Source organism: Pinus tabuliformis, chromosome X (assembly GCF_031772625.1).
Source record: "Pinus tabuliformis cultivar Carrire ecotype Pingquan chromosome X, CPIR1, whole genome shotgun sequence".
NCBI classification, from domain to species: Eukaryota; Viridiplantae; Streptophyta; class Pinopsida; order Pinales; family Pinaceae; genus Pinus; species Pinus tabuliformis.
Window position 1 is genome coordinate 1,307,836,628 of NC_142308.1, and position 20,015 is coordinate 1,307,856,642.

The 20,015-nt window shown below is 41.4% G+C and overlaps 1 protein-coding gene across 1 annotated transcript; it reads right to left on the reverse strand.

The window, feature by feature from the left end:
- Positions 1-4,363: 4,363 nt before the first annotated feature.
- On the reverse strand, positions 4,364-7,403 carry LOC149144877 (G-type lectin S-receptor-like serine/threonine-protein kinase At1g34300). Its single transcript, XM_089449788.1, has 2 exons — positions 7,106-7,403; positions 4,364-6,734 (listed from the first exon to the last, which is right to left on the reverse strand). The coding sequence occupies exons 1-2, from the start codon at positions 7,386-7,388 to the stop codon at positions 4,801-4,803; spliced, it is 2,217 nt and encodes a 738-aa protein (XP_089305914.1). The 5' UTR covers positions 7,389-7,403; the 3' UTR covers positions 4,364-4,800.
- Between the last annotated feature and the right edge of the window lie 12,612 nt (positions 7,404-20,015).

Consider the following 20,015-nt stretch of genomic DNA (forward strand, 5'->3'; position numbering starts at 1 on the left):
ATGGGAAAGGATTATACCGTCCATTATCTGCCTGCCTTCCACATAGCCAGACTGCTCCGGAGAAATAATCTGAGAGAGAAGGGGTTTGAGTCTGTTGGCTATGACTTTGGAAATGACTTTATAAAGAACATTGCAGAGGGCAATGGGCCTAAATTTGTCAGGGGTAGTGGGGTTCTCTTCTTTAGGGATGAGGGTGATGAAGGTGGAGTTAAGGGAGGGTAACAGCCAGCGAAGAGCTCTGGACTCTTCTACAACTTGCCAGATTTCTTCCTTAATCAAATCCCAGAAAGCATGAAAAAAATTACTTGTAAAGCCATCAGGGCCAGGAGCCTTACCGTCTTTGAGCTGCGCCATTGCTTCATCCACTTCTCGGCTTTGAATAGGGCTCATGAGCAAGTCGTTTTGCTCCTCTGTTATTAATCTGGGGATGTTGCCGGTGATTTTCTCAATGGCTGCTTTGCGGTCCATTATTTGCTCTTGGTGTACCTGTTGGAAGTGATTGAGGAGGATTTCCTCTATTTTTTCGTGCTCCTCCTCTTTCCCTCCCTCCTGGTTTTTTATGAAGGAAATTTTGTTGTGTATTCTTCTTTGCACTGTGGTGTTGTGAAAGAATTTGGTATTGCGTTCCCCCTCTTTGAGCCATCTGATCCGCGATTTTTGTCTCCAATATATTTCTTCTTGCTTTCTTCTTTCTTCTAGCTGGCTGTGGATGTACTTTTCTTGTTCCAATGTTGCTGCCGTGTGCCCTGTATTGATAACTGTCTGATGGAGAAGCTTGAGTTCCTGATTGAGTTGCTGTTGGGCTTCAAAAATGTTCCCAAAAGTTTCCCTGTTCCATCGTTTAAGATGCCCTTTTAAAAATTTTAATTTTTGCTGGAGTTGGAACATTTTGGTACCTTCGGGAGGAACAAAGGAGGCCCATACAGATTTGACGAAGTCCTTGAATGTTGGGTGAGATAGCCAGAAGCTTTCAAATCTAAACGGCTTCCTGGTGCTGTTCCCAGGCCTTTTCCAGTGCAGGGCTATTGGCCAGTGGTCCGACCCCGAGTGGGCTAGGATCTCCGCAGTGAAGTCCCCTCCAATGTGCACTGCGTTGTCCGAGATCAAAAATCGGTCTAGCTTGGAAGCGATCTGATGTTTCCCCTTTCTGTGGTTGCTCCAGGTGTAAGTTCCATTGCAGAAGGGCAAGTCGATGAGCGAGGCGTTTAGTATAAAATCCTTGAAGTGTTCTACTTCAGGTTCCATTCTAGTTCTTCCTCCTGTTTTGTCCTCGATCTTGGTTATCATGTTGAAGTCCCCCGCCACAATCCAGAGTGGGTGCGGTCTGTGGGCATTAAGCTCCTCGATGGTATCCAGCAGCGCTTTTTTACTGCCTCCATCCTGTGGAAAATAGACATTGGAGAGGTTTCCATGTACCTTTGTGCCTAGGATGTGAAAGGCAGCTTGTATGAGATGGTGTGAAGCATGGAAGTCAGTGAGCGTTATGGTTTGAGTGTTCCAAGCTATAGCAAGCCCTCCCGAAGCTCCGGTTGCGTCCACGGCCACTGAGTGGCTGCCTGGCCAAGCCTTTGAGAGTATTTGTCCCAGAGTTATGCTGTTGCATTTTGTTTCTTGGAAGAAACATATTTGTGGTTTTTCCATCTTAATCATGTTTTTGATCATTCTGTATTTTGCTGGGCCGTTGAGCCCTCTGAGATTCCAAGAGATGAGCTTCATTGAGAACTGGGTTGAGAGGGATTGAAGTACTTTGTAAGCTGCGCATAGTGGCCTGAATCCACTAGGACTTTGCCAACCTCCATTGTTCGTTGAAGAACGGTTTTCCTTCCCCTTTTTTTGAAGTCTTTTGGCCGTAATCTACCATCCCAGGTGCTTCCAGCTTGAATCCCTAGCTGATGTTGTTGGTAGACTTTGGAGATGACTATTTCTAACTTTTCCACATCAGTTGCTGCTATAGTTTCATAAGCTTCTTTCCTACATGCCAGCTCTAGCTCATTTATATCCAGCCCTTGAAGGTCTACGGTGTCGGCCTCTTCATCCATTATCTCCACAGTATTGGCGTCTTCCTGAGTGTTCTCTGAAATCTGGGTATCCTTCAGTTTCCCTTCTGTCTCCATGTTCTTGGGGATGTTTATCGGATCCTCTTGGACTCTGGATAAATGGTAGGGATGAGAAAGGGGTCTTTCGAGTTGGGCGGGGGGCTAGAAGGGGTTGGGCGGCTTGAGGAGGACGGTAAATCTGATTTACTGGGATTTTCTGGAGGTTGATCTTCCGCCATGTTACTGAGGGTTTGAAAGCTGTTCTTGGATGCTTGATCTTTGAAGTTACCCTGCTGAGACTTTTGCCCATTAGCATTTTTCCTGTTCGAACGCCTTCTGTTTGTAACTTTGGTAAACCCATCTTGGTTGGGCTTGGTTGCAGGGTTCTGAGAGAGATCTGGGACATTTAGAGGACAGTCCCTGAATAGGTGCCCAAGAGCATGGCATCTCCTGCACCGGAAGGGCACCTGCTCATAGTCCAGGGGCTGAACCCATTCTTCGTCCCAGTGGGAGAGCGTTATCGATTCTGGTAGCGCTTCATTCAATCTAATGAAAACACAAATTCGTGCATATGATATAAATCTGCGAGATTTGGTTTCCTCAGCTGTTCTGATGTATTCTCCCACCCCATTTCCTATTCTCCGGAGGGAGTCTTCATCCCAATACTCATCAGGGAGTCCATATAGGCGGATCCAAACTGGTGCCCAGGTTAGGTCTTCCCGATCTGGGTTGAATCTGGGTTTCCAATCTCGCATGTACAGACCCGCTGCATTGAAGAAGTGTGGGCCTGTTCCTAGTACTCTGAGTTTATCTTCAACACAGTAGAAAATCACTGTAAAAAAGCCCTTTGGTCCTAGTTGCAGTAGGACGTCCCCTTTCGGTTTCCACTTGGCCGCTATCCAGCCAGAGAGGGCTTTTTCCGTGGGCCAGAAGCCTATAAATTTCCCGATTATGGCATGTTCCTTCATGAACTCTATTCTGGCGTTTACCAGGTGACCCTGAAGTTCGATCCTTGGCCTTTCTGCAGCGACAGGTTTGCATGTTGCTGAGGTCACTTTTGGCGTTTCCTCTTTGTCTTTTTCTCCTTTGTCTTGCGGTCCGTTGCCTTGGCCATGCGGATTGACCGATTTGTTTCTCCTGCTGCGTTGAGCCCTCTTTGTTCAGGAATTCCTTGTTAAAAGTACCGAAGAGCAAGTCATTATTCTGCTCCTGCTGCATTGGGGAGGGCCCTGACGCCCCCCCCTCTGGCGTCTCCATGGCGCCTGACTGGCGCAGCAGAATACTCTGATCGCTCAGAGCCTAGAGTGGGGATGGTTCCCGTGTCTTTGTTCGGCCGTTTGCGCCGTCGCAGATGCAGAGAAACCCTAGTCGAAGTTGCAGAGCTCCCCAAAATCCCCAATAATCCTCTTGGTTCATCATTGATCGATATTAGCAAATATAGGTTGATTAATTATTATTTTTCAAGGAAAACTAGGTCACTTGTAATTACCTGTTAATAGTTTGTAAAAGACAAACTCTTACAAGTCGGAACAATTTTAAGACATACTCCAAGCCAAAAATTATATATATATATATATATATATATATATTTCAAATTTATATAATTTTATTATTTTAATCAAAATTTATATTATTTTTAAACATATTCCACTATTTAAAAATTAAATAATATTTAAATTAACTAACAATAATATAACTTTACATTCATAAGATATCAAATCTACAATAAATTGTTTTTCTCTCTTTGTCAAATTACCAAATTACTAAAAATTTACAATGATATTTATCATTAATCTTGTGTAGATAGTCACAATAATTCATATGGTAAGAGAATGTAAACTAGTGTTACTAAAAAATAAATAAAATAAGAAAAAACTAACCGTTATAAAAATAAATAAATAAATTATTAAAATTATTAAAAATGAAAAAAACCTAACCCTTATAAAAGTAAATAAATGAATGATTAAAATTATTAAAATGAGTCAAATTTATTGAAAAAATAAACCTAATTAATCCATAGTAAATTAATTTTACAATATTTATCCGAATTTTTTGGGTTTGAAATTACCAATTCACCACAGTGATATTTATATTTTTTTCAGAAAAACAATCTTATCAAATGAAAGCTCAAAAATAGTTTGATATTTTAAATCCAACCGAGTCAAATAGAATTCGAGAATACAACTTTGCATGCCATTTGTACACCATGGCATTAAAGTACAACTGTGCATGGCATTAAAAGATGCCATTTATTCTATTTCACCTATCAGCTACAGAGAAGGAACAACAGTGATATGTGCAAAGAAAAAAAAATGGTTTAGGCGGCTTCCTGAGTGGCATCATCTTAATTACAACCAAGACCAACCTGAGAAGATTGCTGGAGACAGATCAGGATAGTCTTTTGATTATTCTATTATTTAGATCTTACGAAGCTGTAACCTCGAGCACTGTACCCTCAGAGAAAGCCCTGATATCTTAGGGTATCGTTTTGACATTCCCGCCCTACTATCTGCTGCTGAGACTGTAGATCTGGTAATGATTCTAGTATCTAAATCTAAAAGTAGAACTACCTAACTGATAACCTTCAAACAAGAAGCTGCTGGGATATAAAATGGGAACTGCGAGCCATTAGAGAGGCATTTGTTACTTTCGCATTAATTCGACTTTGAAATGGTGAGGGTCAGCACTCGAAACATAAATCCTTGCTTGTACAAGTCAAAGAGAAGCTTTCATAAGTAGGTAATTACCTTTCAGAAGAGAATATCTACTGCATATTCTTCTGACAATCTGAAAGCTCAAGGACACGCCCAGAAGAGGAAGAAGCCATTGGAATAGTTGAATTTGCAACTGCAACCGTCGAGATTCTGCTATCAGTTGGCTCAAAGAAATGACTGGGAGTGGGAGAAGTCACTGGAAGAGTAGAAGTTGCAAGCACTGGCATTATGCTATGACCGGTGTTAGCACTGACACTGCTTTTATGTCCCTCAAAAGATTTAGGGGCTGGTGGTCTTTCAATAGGCAAAACTCCCTGAAGCATCCGAACAACCTTTCCCATTGAAGGACGTCTGGAAGACTGCTCTTGAATACACCAAAAACTAACTTGAATGACCCTCTGCACTTGATCCATATTCAAACGCTCACCAAGCTTCTCATCCACAATGCTTGAAATATTTCCCCTTTCAAATTGCTCAAACGCCCATGTCGAGAAGTTCCTTCTTCCAGAGGTTGCAGTGATATCGAAGTTTCTTCTTCCACCAATGAGCTCCAGCAAAACCATTCCATAACTGAAAACATCTGATTTGGAAGTGATTGGTAAATTGGCAGGCCACTCTGGAGCCAAATATCCTCTGGACACCATAATACCACTCAAAGCACGATATCGATGTTCTCTATCATTTATGAACTTGGAAATCCCAAAATCAGAGACCTTGGCCTGGAAATTTTCATCTAACAGTATGTTCTCAGGTTTAATATCACAATGGATGATACAATCTCTACACTCTTCATGCAGATAGGTAATTCCTCTTGCAGTTCCAAGGGCTATCCTGAAGCGGGTGTCCCAATCGAGCTTCCTAGACAACTCATCAGCTGAAGCGAAGAGATAATTATCTAGAGAAGTATTTTTCATGAACTCGTAAACCAACATTCTATGCCGTCTTTCTGAACAAAAGCCAATTAGCTTAGCCAAGTTAATGTGATGTGTGCTTCCAATGGTGGCAACCTCCATGCGAAATTCTTTCTCGCCATGCTCAATTTCTTCGAGTTTCTTCACTGCAACTATAGTCCTGTTTGGCAGTATCCCCTTGTAGACTCTTCCGAACCCACCAGAACCCACCCTATCTTTGAAATCCTTTGTTGCTTGCTGGAGCTCCTTATAAGAGAACTGAATTGGAGCTCCAGAGGCATATTCCAGAAGAGTGTATTGGGTTGATGAACTGCTAAACCTAGGATTATTTCTCCAACAAACCCACCAAAGGCCTGTTTGAAAAACAATTAAGACAATTACAGAACCTGTAACTGCTAGAATTATTCCAACCATAAATGGTTTTGCAGAAGTCACCTTTTTAGTTGAAGGAGATGTCAGAGGCAGAGGTGGATATGTTTCGTTTATTGTTGAAGGAGATGACGGAGGCAGAGGTCGACCTGGTCCACAAACTTTTACAAAAGAAGCACTTCGAATAGCCGGTGAATGATAAGCACTAGTAAAATTAGAGGTCTTAAGTCGGCAGCCACCAGAACCATCTCTTAAAACTGTTGATACGGAGCAGGTGGGAATGTTAAGGCAATTGTGCCTACAGTCAGTTCTACCCAAGAAAAATTTATCCGAACTCGACTCTGGAGGGTAAGACAAGAATTCTGTTTGGCTCACTATCACCATACTCTGGTTGCTAGGACATGAACTAATTACTTCCTTCCTTCTGCACCCTTTCCTTGAGTCCGTAGGATCCACTGCCGTAAAATCTAGAGTTGGGCATATGCAATATGGTGCAGTTTCATTGTAAACACAAACTCCAAAATTCCCACACCATCCATACACTCTGCATTGGTCTTGCACAGCACTCCATCCAACCTGCCATGACTGCGTGGCCTCATGCCAGCCATATGACCGTAAATTCCCATCTGAATCCAACCTGATTATTCTCCGTGTCACGGAAATGTCTGTGTAATCGCTGCTACGAACAAACCAGAGCTGGAAACCTGAATAGTTTTTTTAGTGGGGAAGGGGGGGCGGTTAGTCTTAATTGTAATAACATATGAAAAATTAAGTCCGAAATTCACCCTGGGCTAATCACATTCAGAGCCTGCATCTATCTTGGATTTAATGGACAATGGAAAGCATATATGGGCAAGGAATAAATTATGAAGTATCTACAAGCAAGATTGAATGCGAAAAGAGGTCCGGTTATAAGGTAAAGCGTGTGTTCCATTCTGCAGAGGCCCCTAAGGTCGAAATCCCAAGTGACATATTTATGTTTCATATCCGACCAATGTTCAAATCGTCAAGGACATACCCTGTAATTGGGGTTTTTCATCCTTTCTTTAAAAAAAATAAAGATAAAAAAACTTACCCGTGGAATTGGAGAGCGAGAATATCCCCTGAGCACTGAGCGATACTCTGAGTTCATGGGAAGGCTGCGAGGAGGAGCTAACGTTCCAGTACGTGATTTTACTCCGCCATTTGAGAACGAGATTTCTGGATGAACCGAAAGAGAAGGAGTAAGGATACAGAGTGAGGGTTTTTCCCGCAGTAAAAGCCTGACCAACGAGGAGAGTATCAGTGGGGTTATGGAAACTTTCCCACACATTTCCGGAGCTCCTGTTCTTTAACACTAAATTGCCGTCATCACGCATTAGAGCAGACACCACGCTTTTATTAGCAGTATCGCTCTTCCAGACAGGGCGGCCCATCCCATTGAATAACACGAGGTCTCCATCGCTCTGGAATCGAAGCTGTGCTCCTTTGTCAACTTCGGAACGGGGGCCTGCAGTCCATACTAGAGTGGTGTCATTTATATTGGCAAAGGTGATGCCCAAAACGTAGAGTCCCTCGTTTCCGCTGTTGTAAAATCCAAAGCTGAAGTTGTTGTTGGGTGACTGCCAGAAGGGTCCTTTGTCCGAAGGTCTGAGGATCGATCCTGCCTTCACCTCTTCGGCAACAACTACAGAAACCACATGGATGATGATGGTATATAATGTCGCGCAGAACAAATGATATGGTACTAGGAATTTCATGGTTAGGAGCGGACAGCAAAACCAGCAAAAGCCGAAGTCTGTTCACAAACGTAGCTATGAATTCAAATTGAGAGTAGGAGTCTTATGTGCATTCCACTGAACTCATCTGGATTTCAGATTTTGACGCTCGTCCAAAATCGAAAGCACAAAATCAAGGTCAAACATATGGGATTCTAAGGTACTTCTAAAATCCAACGCACAATATCAAGGTCAAACACATGGCATTCTAAGATACTTCCAAAATCTACCATTGAAATAAATAAAGATGCTGAATGACTCTTCTACCGAAGCTCTTTCCAGCCACTTTCGTTGTTATGGGCAACCGGATTCTAAGGTACTTCTAAAATCCAACGCACAATATCAAGGTCAAGGTCAAACACATGGCATTCTAAGATACTTCCATAATCTACCATTGAAATAAATAAAGATGCTGAATGACTCTTCTACCGAAGCTCTTTCCAGCCACTTTCGTTGTTATGGGCAACCGGATTCTGAGGTACTTACTTCTAAAATCCAACTCACAATATCAAGGTCAAACATATGGCATTCTAAGTTACTTCCAAAATCTACCATTGAAATAAATAAAGATGCTGAATGACTCTTCTACCGAAGCTCTTTCCAGCCACATTCGTTGTTATGGGCAACCGGATTCTGAGGTACTTCTAAAATCCAACTCACAATATCAAGGTCAAACAGATGGCATTCTAAGTTACTTCCAAAATCTACCATTGAAATAAATAAAGATGCTGAATGACTCTTCTACCGAAGCTCTTTCCAGCCACTTTCGTTGTTATGGGCAACCGGATTCTGAGGTACTTCTAAAATCCAACTCACAATATCAAGGTCAAACAGATGGCATTCTAAGTTACTTCCAAAATCTACCATTGAAATAAATAAAGATGCTGAACGACTCTTCTACCGAAGCTCTTTCCAGCCACTTTCGTTGTTATGGGCAACCTTATCCTTATTAAATTTATTTTGAGATTAAATTTTCGTTGTTATTGGTAACCTTATTAAATTTATTTTGAGATTAAATTTTCGTTGTTATTGGTAACCTTATTAGTCCCTGCCATCTGGCATCCGGCAGGGACTATTGTAATCGTTTTGGGCCGACTTAACATTAGTTCGGTGCTTTCCCTGTCGCTTATACCGCCCTTATGCTAAAGTCTTGTGAGGTGTTCTCTGCACCTAACCAAAGTCGGATTCGGCGGTTCACCTTTCTCATCTTATTTGGCCTCTTCCCGAGGCGGAAGAGGCCGGAGCATATGGTAAACTGATATTTAACGACCATCATGTGCGCTTGACGGTGTGCGGTTTAGTTTTAATGCTGGCATTAATTTGTTAACGTTTAATGTTAAGTCTACCACCGGTTCTTCACACTCACCCTTACTTCTTTAACGCCATGGGCTCTGCCTCCTTTACAGGCGTTGGTCCGGTGTTTGTTCTTTCGCAGGTGTCGGGGTCTGCACATAGTTATTGAACATGGATACCCTCGAACCTGTGTGATTATAATCTAGGGCTGGCTCGTTTTGGATGGACATACTGCGGCGGCACTAAACTAGGGTTAGAATTAGCCTGCTCGGCATCGAACCCTAGATTTTGCAGCGGTTGGCCATGGTGATATACATCTGAAAATATTGATAAACACGGTGAGTCGACTTGCATGAAATACGGAGGTGAAACGTGCAAGGAAACCCCCTGGTTGCAAGGAAAATATTTTGCAGAGAGAGCCCTCAGGGTTTCCTGGTTGTGGGCGCGAATGGGTCAAATGGAGGCGTGCATACGGATCAGGCCCAGGATTAAATGGAGGCCCTGGCGGAGAAGCTGGTGCATACGGATCAGTTCCTGGGTGTGGATGTGGGCGTGGCGGTGGCGGAGGCGGAGGGGCGTACGGTGGCGGTGGCGGGGGCGGAGCGTATGGATCAATATGAGGGCCACAGGGCCTCAGGATAAGTGAGACGAACTGCTGACAGCGTGCGCATGGGATCCTCGGGTCAAAGGATTATTCTTATTTCAGAATGGACTCAGTATCAGCGTGTCCAAAATCGGACAATTCCTTTCCGACGTAAAGAAGCTCCGGTACACCATTCCGAGCGGCCTGTGTGGGGTTGATCTCTACTCTGGTTTTCTAATGCGTTATGTAAAAGCTTCGAGTGCTTATTTGGGAAAAGAAGAGGACTCAGTAGACATCGAAATGACGTACTATAGGGCCAAGGATCGCAACAGTCCCAGACTGTATGAAGATGTGCTGGAGGAAATTGAGCAAATGGCTCTCGTGAAATATGGAGCTCTGCCTCACTGGGGAAAGAACCGAAACATTGCCTTTGAAGGGGTCAGCCTCAGGCTTGCACAGTGGAAGATCCGAGGTCTGCTAGGGCTCAGTTGCAGGTCATGACAGCAGCAGTTCTACATTAACTGTGTTTGGCGGAGACGGGACTGGCAGCGGGGTGGCAAATGCGGTTGAGAAGGAAGACCTAGCGTTATAAGAAATTCGGAACGTATTTTCATTGGACCATCAGGTTAGCCGATTTGACGTGGGTTGGGGTGATTCAGGGGTTATGCTTAACATTTGTTGCACGTAGACATTCCATTCCTTCCAGGTGACATTCTACATGCAGCGTGGGGCTACGTGTAACGTAATTTTCTTCTTATATAATGAGCTTATACATGATTTGGTCATTACGGCTTGTTATTTCGCGCTTCGGCTCCAGGTACTCTTTATTACCAGAGCCCTGTGCTGTAGGATATGCTACTGAACATTGCTTTGTTTACAGTTTTTTGGCCTGTAAGTTCTGAATTTTTTTACAGGTAATCCATTAATTGAATTGATGAATAGTATTCGCATGTGATTGTTTGAATGTCTCTTGTTTGTTTGCCTCTGCAATCTCACTGTACTTGGGGCCTTCTATAATCTGCCTTCACACAGGCTACAAAACTAGGTCTGCTTGTCTCTTGGTACCTTTGTCTGTGGGTTTGTCTCGGGTTACTCATTTATTTCCGATGGGTAAGGTATCTACTACTAAGGAAGGCTCTCCCATCCCAGGCATGCTAGGCGGGCTAGGTCGGGTTACTCCTTTATTTTCGATAGACTTTTCGATAGACAAGCCTAAGCTTGCTTGCATTCAACTTCCTTCCTTTGTAAAGTCACATGAGAGCTATACAGGGAGGAGTATAATAGTCACATGGGAGGTTCCCTTTATTGCATATTTAGGATTGTGTCGGTTCCGTTTATTTCTCTATATCTATTGTGAATCTCAATAGGATATACTTTGATACTTGGTGAGTGCATTCCAGTTAAGCCTTCAGATTCTATTTTTGTTTGTTGGACTTGCATTTGTTATTATAGTCTTTCTGTTTCTCTAAAGATATTGCTAAATATTTCTCTGTTCAAATCCTCCACTCCTCCAACTTTGTTAACTTTGAGTTCCATGTGCATTGTGGGTGTCCACGGTATCTACTTTTCCATTTTGTAAACTGGCTTTGGGTTTTTGTGTAAACCTGTATGTATCCCATTATTCCAGTTTGGAAGTTGGATTCTGGCCAGCTGTGTGCATCTGTGTTTGTTCATGTGTAGTATTATTTATCCACTCTCTGCCATTGGAAGCTGGCTTTGGGTTTTGTGCCACTTTTCTGTTTTGGAAGCTGGCTTTGGGCTTTGTGTGAATTTCCTGTTTCACTTTTTCATTTTGGAAGCTGGCTGTGGGCTTGCTTTGTGGATGTCTATGTATCTACTTTCCCGTTTGGAAAGTAGCTGTGGGTTTTCTAGGATGTTTCCTATCAATAGATTCTCGCATTGTGAGTTCTGTAAGTAGATGTATGAGGCCTTTATAGTTATGCCATGCCGGTGAAACAGCTACTGTAAAGCTACTGTAATCAATCAGTCAAGCTCATTATAAAGCTCTGTAGTTTTTGTCTTAGAATTGGTCAATGGTCTTCACAGAGACCTGCTATTAAGATCTAGCTATTATTTTATTGATATGAACTTGTTCTTCTATATACTCTTTTCTTTATAAGCCTCTCATATTTTGTTAAATTTATTCATTTTTTCCATAGCTTATGCTCTACAAAATTTCAAGGTTTCGACCTTGAATGACTAGCTGATTGTTAATTCAATTTTGTATTTTCTTTTCTTTAATACCTGTTATTCATTCACTTTATTTTGAATATCGTGATCTCAATCTATATATTGGTTTTCTTTTTCTTATTTTTCAATGTAAATATATCCATAAAATAAAATAGCAAAGATTTCCACTTTATATTATATATACCAAGAAAACTGTGTTGTACTATTCTAATTTTGTACTGTTTGGATCCATTGCTGTTCCAACTTGACTCTTTGCAGTATAGGGATTTCTTGTACTTTTTCCCCATACAAGTATAGTTTTTCGAATTGATTGTTTGTTTGTTTGGTTCTCTAACTGTTACATACTTATTTCGTATCACAAGGTGTGTGCTTCATTAGTTGTTTCTTGTTGCAGTATTCCTGCTTTAAGGTGCATATTCCCATTGTCCAACCCACCAAACAAGGCAAGGCTCATTGCGGCCAGCTTGCTCATCTTTATGAAAAATAAAGCAATACAGTATTCCTGCTTTAGGGTACACCTCTAATATGAGTTGTATACATCTAGAGGATCTCCCAAGTCCATTAAAATCGAGAATAGCTGTCATTGTTTGCTTCATACCCGTGTTCCCTTACTTCCTTTTTCACTTATTCATACACGTGCCCTGCACATTTGCAGTTATTTAGATTCACATAAAATTGAGTTTATGTGGGCAAGTGATTGATTTCTTAGTTTATCTTCTTTGATATCCTTGCTGTTAACTATTAATGTGATTGAATAAGCTTAAGTCTGAAACTCTTTTACTAATGATTTGAATTGGCCTTGATAAAAAAACTGCCTTCCCCATATGTTCCCAATAGTTAAGCAACTATTGATAATTCTACTTTATCTAGTCAGGGAGCAGATCCTAGAAAAGGGCACGTTGTGTTTCTTCCGCAGAGGACATGACAATGTCCTTAACCTAAGATCAATAACTAGATGTACGAGGCAGTGTCATTTCTCTGTGTTTGAAACCTCATGTAGCTACATATATCATTAGTTTTCCTTGCTTTTTTTTTCTAATAATGAGGGGGCACCCATGCTTACAGCCCTACACATTTGTAGTTATTTAGATTCACATAGAATTGATAAGTTCATTCTACTTTATCTAGTCAGATCCTAGACTGGGTTTTTTAATATGATAGGAAAATCTCAACTATAGACCCAATGGGCCTGTCCTTGTAACTTGTATGAATCCCTTTTCATGAAAATGTAAAGGGCATGCTGTGTACATCTGAAAATATTGATAAACACGGTCAGTCGACTTGCATGAAATACGGAGGTGAAACGTGCAAGGAAACCCCCTGGTTGCAAGGAAAATATTTTGCAGAGAGAGCCTTTAGGGTTTCCTGGTTGTGGGCGCGAATGGGTCAAATGGAGGCGTGCATACGGATCAGGCCCAGGATTAAATGGAGGCCCTGCGGAGAAGCTGGTGCATACGGATCAGTTCCTGGGTGTGGATGTGGGCGTGGCGGTGGCGGAGGCGGAGGGGCGTACGGTGGCGGTGGCGGGGGCGGAGCGTATGGATCAATATGAGGGCCACAGGGCCTCAGGATGAGTGAGACGAACTGCTGACAGCGTGCGCATGGGATCCTCGGGTCAAAGGATTATTCTTATTTCAGAATGGACTCAGTATCAGCGTGTCCAACATCGGACAATTCCTTTCCGACGTAAAGAAGCTCCGGTACACCATTCCGAGCAGCCTGTGTGGGGTTGAACTCTACTCTGGTTTTCTAATGCGTTATGTAAAAGCTTCGAGTGCTTATTTGGGAAAAGAAGAGGACTCAGTAGACATCGAAATGACGTACTATCGGGCCAAGGATCCCAACAGTCCCAGACTGTATGAAGATGTGCTGGAGGAAATTGAGCAAATGGCTCTCGTGAAATATGGAGCTCTGCCTCACTGGGGAAAGAACCGAAACATTGCCTTTGAAGGGGTCAGCCTCAGGCTTGCACAGTGGAAGATCCGAGGTCTGCTAGGGCTCAGTTGCAGGTCATGACAGCAGCAGTTCTACATTAACTGTGTTTGGCGGAGACGAGACTGACAACGGGGTGGCAAATGCGGTTGAGAAGGAAGACCTAGCGTTATAAGAAATTCGGAACGTATTTTCATTGGACCATCAGGTTAGCTGATTTGACGTGGGTTGGGGTGATTCAGGGGTTATGCTTAACATTTGTTGCGCGTAGACATTCCATTCCTTCCAGGTGACATTCTACATGCAGCGTGGGGCTACGTGTAACGTAATTTTCTTCTTATATAATGAGCTTATACATGATTTGGTCATTACGGCTTGTTATTTCGCGCTTCGGCTCCAGGTACTCTTTATTACCAGAGCCCTGTGTTGTAGGATATGCTACTGAACATTGCTTTGTTTACAGTTTTTTGGCCTGTAAGTTCTGAATTTTTTTACAGGTAATCCATTAATTGAATTGATGAATAGTATTCGCATGTGATTGTTTGAATGTCTCTTGTTTGTTTGCCTCTGCAATCTCACTGTACTTGGGGCCTTCTATAATCTGCCTTCACACAGGCTACAAAACTAGGTCTGCTTGTCTCTTGGTACCTTTGTCTGTGGGTTTGTCTCGGGTTACTCATTTATTTCCGATGGGTAAGGTATCTACTACTAAGGAAGGCTCTCCCATCCCAGGCATGCTAGGCGGGCTAGGTCGGGTTACTCCTTTATTTTCGATAGACTTTTCGATAGACAAGCCTAAGCTTGCTTGCATTCAACTTCCTTCCTTTGTAAAGTCACATGAGAGCTATACAGGGAGGAGTATAATAGTCACATGGGAGGTTCCCTTTATTGCATATTTAGGATTGTGTCGGTTCCGTTTATTTCTCTATATCTATTGTGAATCTCAATAGGATATACTTTGATACTTGGTGAGTGCATTCCAGTTAAGCCTTCAGATTCTATTTTTGTTTGTTGGACTTGCATTTGTTATTATAGTCTTTCTGTTTCTCTAAAGATATTGCTAAATATTTCTCTGTTCAAATCCTCCACTCCTCCAACTTTGTTAACTTTGAGTTCCATGTGCATTGTGGGTGTCCACGGTATCTACTTTTCCATTTTGTAAACTGGCTTTGGGTTTTTGTGTAAACCTGTATGTATCCCATTATTCCAGTTTGGAAGTTGGATTCTGGCCAGCTGTGTGCATCTGTGTGTGTTCATGTGTAGTATTATTTATCCACTCTCTGCCATTGGAAGCTGGCTTTGGGTTTTGTGCCACTTTTCCGTTTTGGAAGCTGGCTTTGGGCTTTGTATGAATTTCCTGTTTCACTTTTTCATTTTGGAAGCTGGCTGTGGGCTTGCTTTGTGGATGTCTATGTATCTACTTTCCCGTTTGGAAAGTAGCTGTGGGTTTTCTAGGATGTTTCCTATCAATAGATTCTCGCATTGTGAGTTCTGTAAGTAGATGTATGAGGCCTTTATAGTTATGCCATGCCTGTGAAACAGCTACTGTAAAGCTACTGTAATCAATCAGTCAAGCTCATTATAAAGCTCTGTAGTTTTTGTCTTAGAATTGGTCAATGGTCTTCACAGAGACCTGCTATTAAGATCTAGCTATTATTTTATTGATATGAACTTGTTCTTCTATATACTCTTTTCTTTATAAGCCTCTCATATTTTGTTAAATTTATTCATTTTTTCCATAGCTTATGCTCTACAAAATTTCAAGGTTTCGACCTTGAATGACTAGCTGATTGTTAATTCAATTTTGTATTTTCTTTTCTTTAATACCTGTTATTCATTCACTTTATTTTGAATATCGTGATCTCAATCTATATATTGGTTTTCTTTTTCTTATTTTTCAATGTAAATATATCCATAAAATAAAATAGCAAAGATTTCCACTTTATATTATATATACCAAGAAAACTGTGTTGTACTATTCTAATTTTGTACTGTTTGGATCCATTGCTGTTCCAACTTGACTCTTTGCAGTATAGGGATTTCTTGTACTTTTTCCCCATACAAGTATAGTTTTTCGAATTGATTGTTTGTTTGTTTGGTTCTCTAACTGTTACATACTTATTTCGTATCACAAGGTGTGTGCTTCATTAGTTGTTTCTTGTTGCAGTATTCCTGCTTTAAGGTGCATATTCCCATTGTCCAACCCACCAAACAAGGCAAGGCTCATTGCGGCCAGCTTGCTCATCTTTATGAAAAATAAAGCAATACAGTATTCCTGCTTTAGGGTACACCTCTAATATGAGTTGTATACATCTAGAGGATCTCCCAAGTCCATTAAAATCGAGAATAGCTGTCATTGTTTGCTTCATACCCGTGTTCCCTTACTTCCTTTTTCACTTATTCATACACGTGCCCTGCACATTTGCAGTTATTTAGATTCACATAAAATTGAGTTTATGTGGGCAAGTGATTGATTTCTTAGTTTATCTTCTTTGATATCCTTGCTGTTAACTATTAATGTGATTGAATAAGCTTAAGTCTGAAACTCTTTTACTAATGATTTGAATTGGCCTTGATAAAAAAACTGCCTTCCCCATATGTTCCCAATAGTTAAGCAGACTATTGATAATTCTACTTTATCTAGTCAGGGAGCAGATCCTAGAAAAGGGCACGTTGTGTTTCTTCCGCAGAGGACATGACAATGTCCTTAACCTAAGATCAATAACTAGATGTACGAGGCAGTGTCATTTCTCTGTGTTTGAAACCTCCTGTAGCTACATATATCATTAGTTTTCCTTGCTTTTTTTTTCTAATAATGAGGGGGCACCCATGCTTACAGCCCTACACATTTGTAGTTATTTAGATTCACATAGAATTGATAAGTTCATTCTACTTTATCTAGTCAGATCCTAGACTGGGTTTTTTAATATGATAGGAAAATCTCAACTATAGACCCAATGGGCCTGTCCTTGTAACTTGTATGAATCCCTTTTCATGAAAATGTAAAGGGCATGCTGTGTACATCTGAAAATATTGATAAACACGGTCAGTCGACTTGCATGAAATACGGAGGTGAAACGTGCAAGGAAACCCCCTGGTTGCAAGGAAAATATTTTGCAGAGAGAGCCCTCAGGGTTTCCTGGTTGTGGGCGCGAATGGGTCAAATGGAGGCGTGCATACGGATCAGGCCCAGGATTAAATGGAGGCCCTGGCGGAGAAGCTGGTGCATACGGATCAGTTCCTGGGTGTGGATGTGGGCGTGGCGGTGGCAGAGGCGGAGGGGCGTACGGTGGCGGTGGCGGGGGCGGAGCGTATGGATCAATATGAGGGCCACAGGGCCTCAGGATGAGTGAGACGAACTGCTGACAGCGTGCGCATGGGATCCTCGGGTCAAAGGATTATTCTTATTTCAGAATGGACTCAGTATCAGCGTGTCCAACATCGGACAATTCCTTTCCGACGTAAAGAAGCTCCGGTACACCATTCCGAGCGGCCTGTGTGGGGTTGATCTCTACTCTGGTTTTCTAATGCGTTATGTAAAAGCTTCGAGTGCTTATTTGGGAAAAGAAGAGGACTCAGTAGACATCAAAATGACGTACTATAGGGCCAAGGATCCCAACAGTCCCAGACTGTATGAAGATGTGCTGGAGGAAATTGAGCAAATGGCTCTCGTGAAATATGGAGCTCTGCCTCACTGGGGAAAGAACCGAAACATTGCCTTTGAAGGGGTCAGCCTCAGGCTTGCACAGTGGAAGATCCGAGGTCTGCTAGGGCTCAGTTGCAGGTCATGACAGCAGCAGTTCTACATTAACTGTGTTTGGCGGAGACGGGACTGACAGCGGGGTGGCAAATGCGGTTGAGAAGGAAGACCTAGCGTTATAAGAAATTCGGAACGTATTTTCATTGGACCATCAGGTTAGCTGATTTGACGTGGGTTGGGGTGATTCAGGGGTTATGCTTAACATTTGTTGCGCGTAGACATTCCATTCCTTCCAGGTGACATTCTACATGCAGCGTGGGGCTACGTGTAACGTAATTTTCTTCTTATATAATGAGCTTATACATGATTTGGTCATTACGGCTTGTTATTTCGCGCTTCGGCTCCAGGTACTCTTTATTACCAGAGCCCTGTGCTGTAGGATATGCTACTGAACATTGCTTTGTTTACAGTTTTTTGGCCTGTAAGTTCTGAATTTTTTTACAGGTAATCCATTAATTGAATTGATGAATAGTATTCGCATGTGATTGTTTGAATGTCTCTTGTTTGTTTGCCTCTGCAATCTCACTGTACTTGGGGCCTTCTATAATCTGCCTTCACACAGGCTACAAAACTAGGTCTGCTTGTCTCTTGGTACCTTTGTCTGTGGGTTTGTCTCGGGTTACTCATTTATTTCCGATGGGTAAGGTATCTACTACTAAGGAAGGCTCTCCCATCCCAGGCATGCTAGGCGGGCTAGGTCGGGTTACTCCTTTATTTTCGATAGACTTTTCGATAGACAAGCCTAAGCTTGCTTGCATTCAACTTCCTTCCTTTGTAAAGTCACATGAGAGCTATACAGGGAGGAGTATAATAGTCACATGGGAGGTTCCCTTTATTGCATATTTAGGATTGTGTCGATTCCGTTTATTTCTCTATATCTATTGTGAATCTCAATAGGATATACTTTGATACTTGGTGAGTGCATTCCAGTTAAGCCTTCAGATTCTATTTTTGTTTGTTGGACTTGCATTTGTTATTATAGTCTTTCTGTTTCTCTAAAGATATTGCTAAATATTTCTCTCTTCAAATCTTCCACTCCTCCAACTTTGTTAACTTTGAGTTCCATGTGCATTGTGGGTGTCCACGGTATCTACTTTTCCATTTTGTAAACTGGCTTTGGGTTTTTGTGTAAACCTGTATGTATCCCATTATTCCAGTTTGGAAGTTGGATTCTGGCCAGCTGTGTGCATCTGTGTGTGTTCATGTGTAGTATTATTTATCCACTCTCTGCCATTGGAAGCTGGCTTTGGGTTTTGTGCCACTTTTCCGTTTTGGAAGCTGGCTTTGGGCTTTGTGTGAATTTCCTGTTTCACTTTTTCATTTTGGAAGCTGGCTGTGGGCTTGCTTTGTGGATGTCTATGTATCTACTTTCCCATTTGGAAAGTAGCTGTGGGTTTTCTAGGATGTTTCCTATCAATAGATTCTCGCATTGTGAGTTCTGTAAGTAGATGTATGAGGCCTTTATAGTTATGCCATGCCGGTGAAACAGCTACTGTAAAGCTACTGTAATCAATCAGTCAAGCTCATTATAAAGCTCTGTAGTTTTTGTCTTAGAATTGGTCAATGGTCTTCACAGAGACCTGCTATTAAGATCTAGCTATTATTTTATTGATATGAACTTGTTCTTCTATATACTCTTTTCTTTATAAGCCTCTCATATTTTGTTAAATTTATTCATTTTTTCCATAGCTTATGCTCTACAAAATTTCAAGGTTTCGACCTTGAATGACTAGCTGATTGTTAATTCAATTTTGTATTTTCTTTTCTTTAATACCTGTTATTCATTCACTTTATTTTGAATATCGTGATCTCAATCTATATATTGGTTTTCTTTTTCTTATTTTTCAATGTAAATATATCCATAAAATAAAATAGCAAAGATTTCCACTTTATATTATATATACCAAGAAAACTGTGTTGTACTATTCTAATTTTGTACTGTTTGGATCCATTGCTGTTCCAACTTGACTCTTTGCAGTATAGGGATTTCTTGTACTTTTTCCCCATACAAGTATAGTTTTTCGAATTGATTGTTTGTTTGTTTGGTTCTCTAACTGTTACATACTTATTTCGTATCACAAGGTGTGTGCTTCATTAGTTGTTTCTTGTTGCAGTATTCCTGCTTTAAGGTGCATATTCCCATTGTCCAACCCACCAAACAAGGCAAGGCTCATTGCGGCCAGCTTGCTCATCTTTATGAAAAATAAAGCAATACAGTATTCCTGCTTTAGGGTACACCTCTAATATGAGTTGTATACATCTAGAGGATCTCCCAAGTCCATTAAAATCGAGAATAGCTGTCATTGTTTGCTTCATACCCGTGTTCCCTTACTTCCTTTTTCACTTATTCATACACGTGCTCTGCACATTTGCAGTTATTTAGATTCACATAAAATTGAGTTTATGTGGGCAAGTGATTGATTTCTTAGTTTATCTTCTTTGATATCCTTGCTGTTAACTATTAATGTGA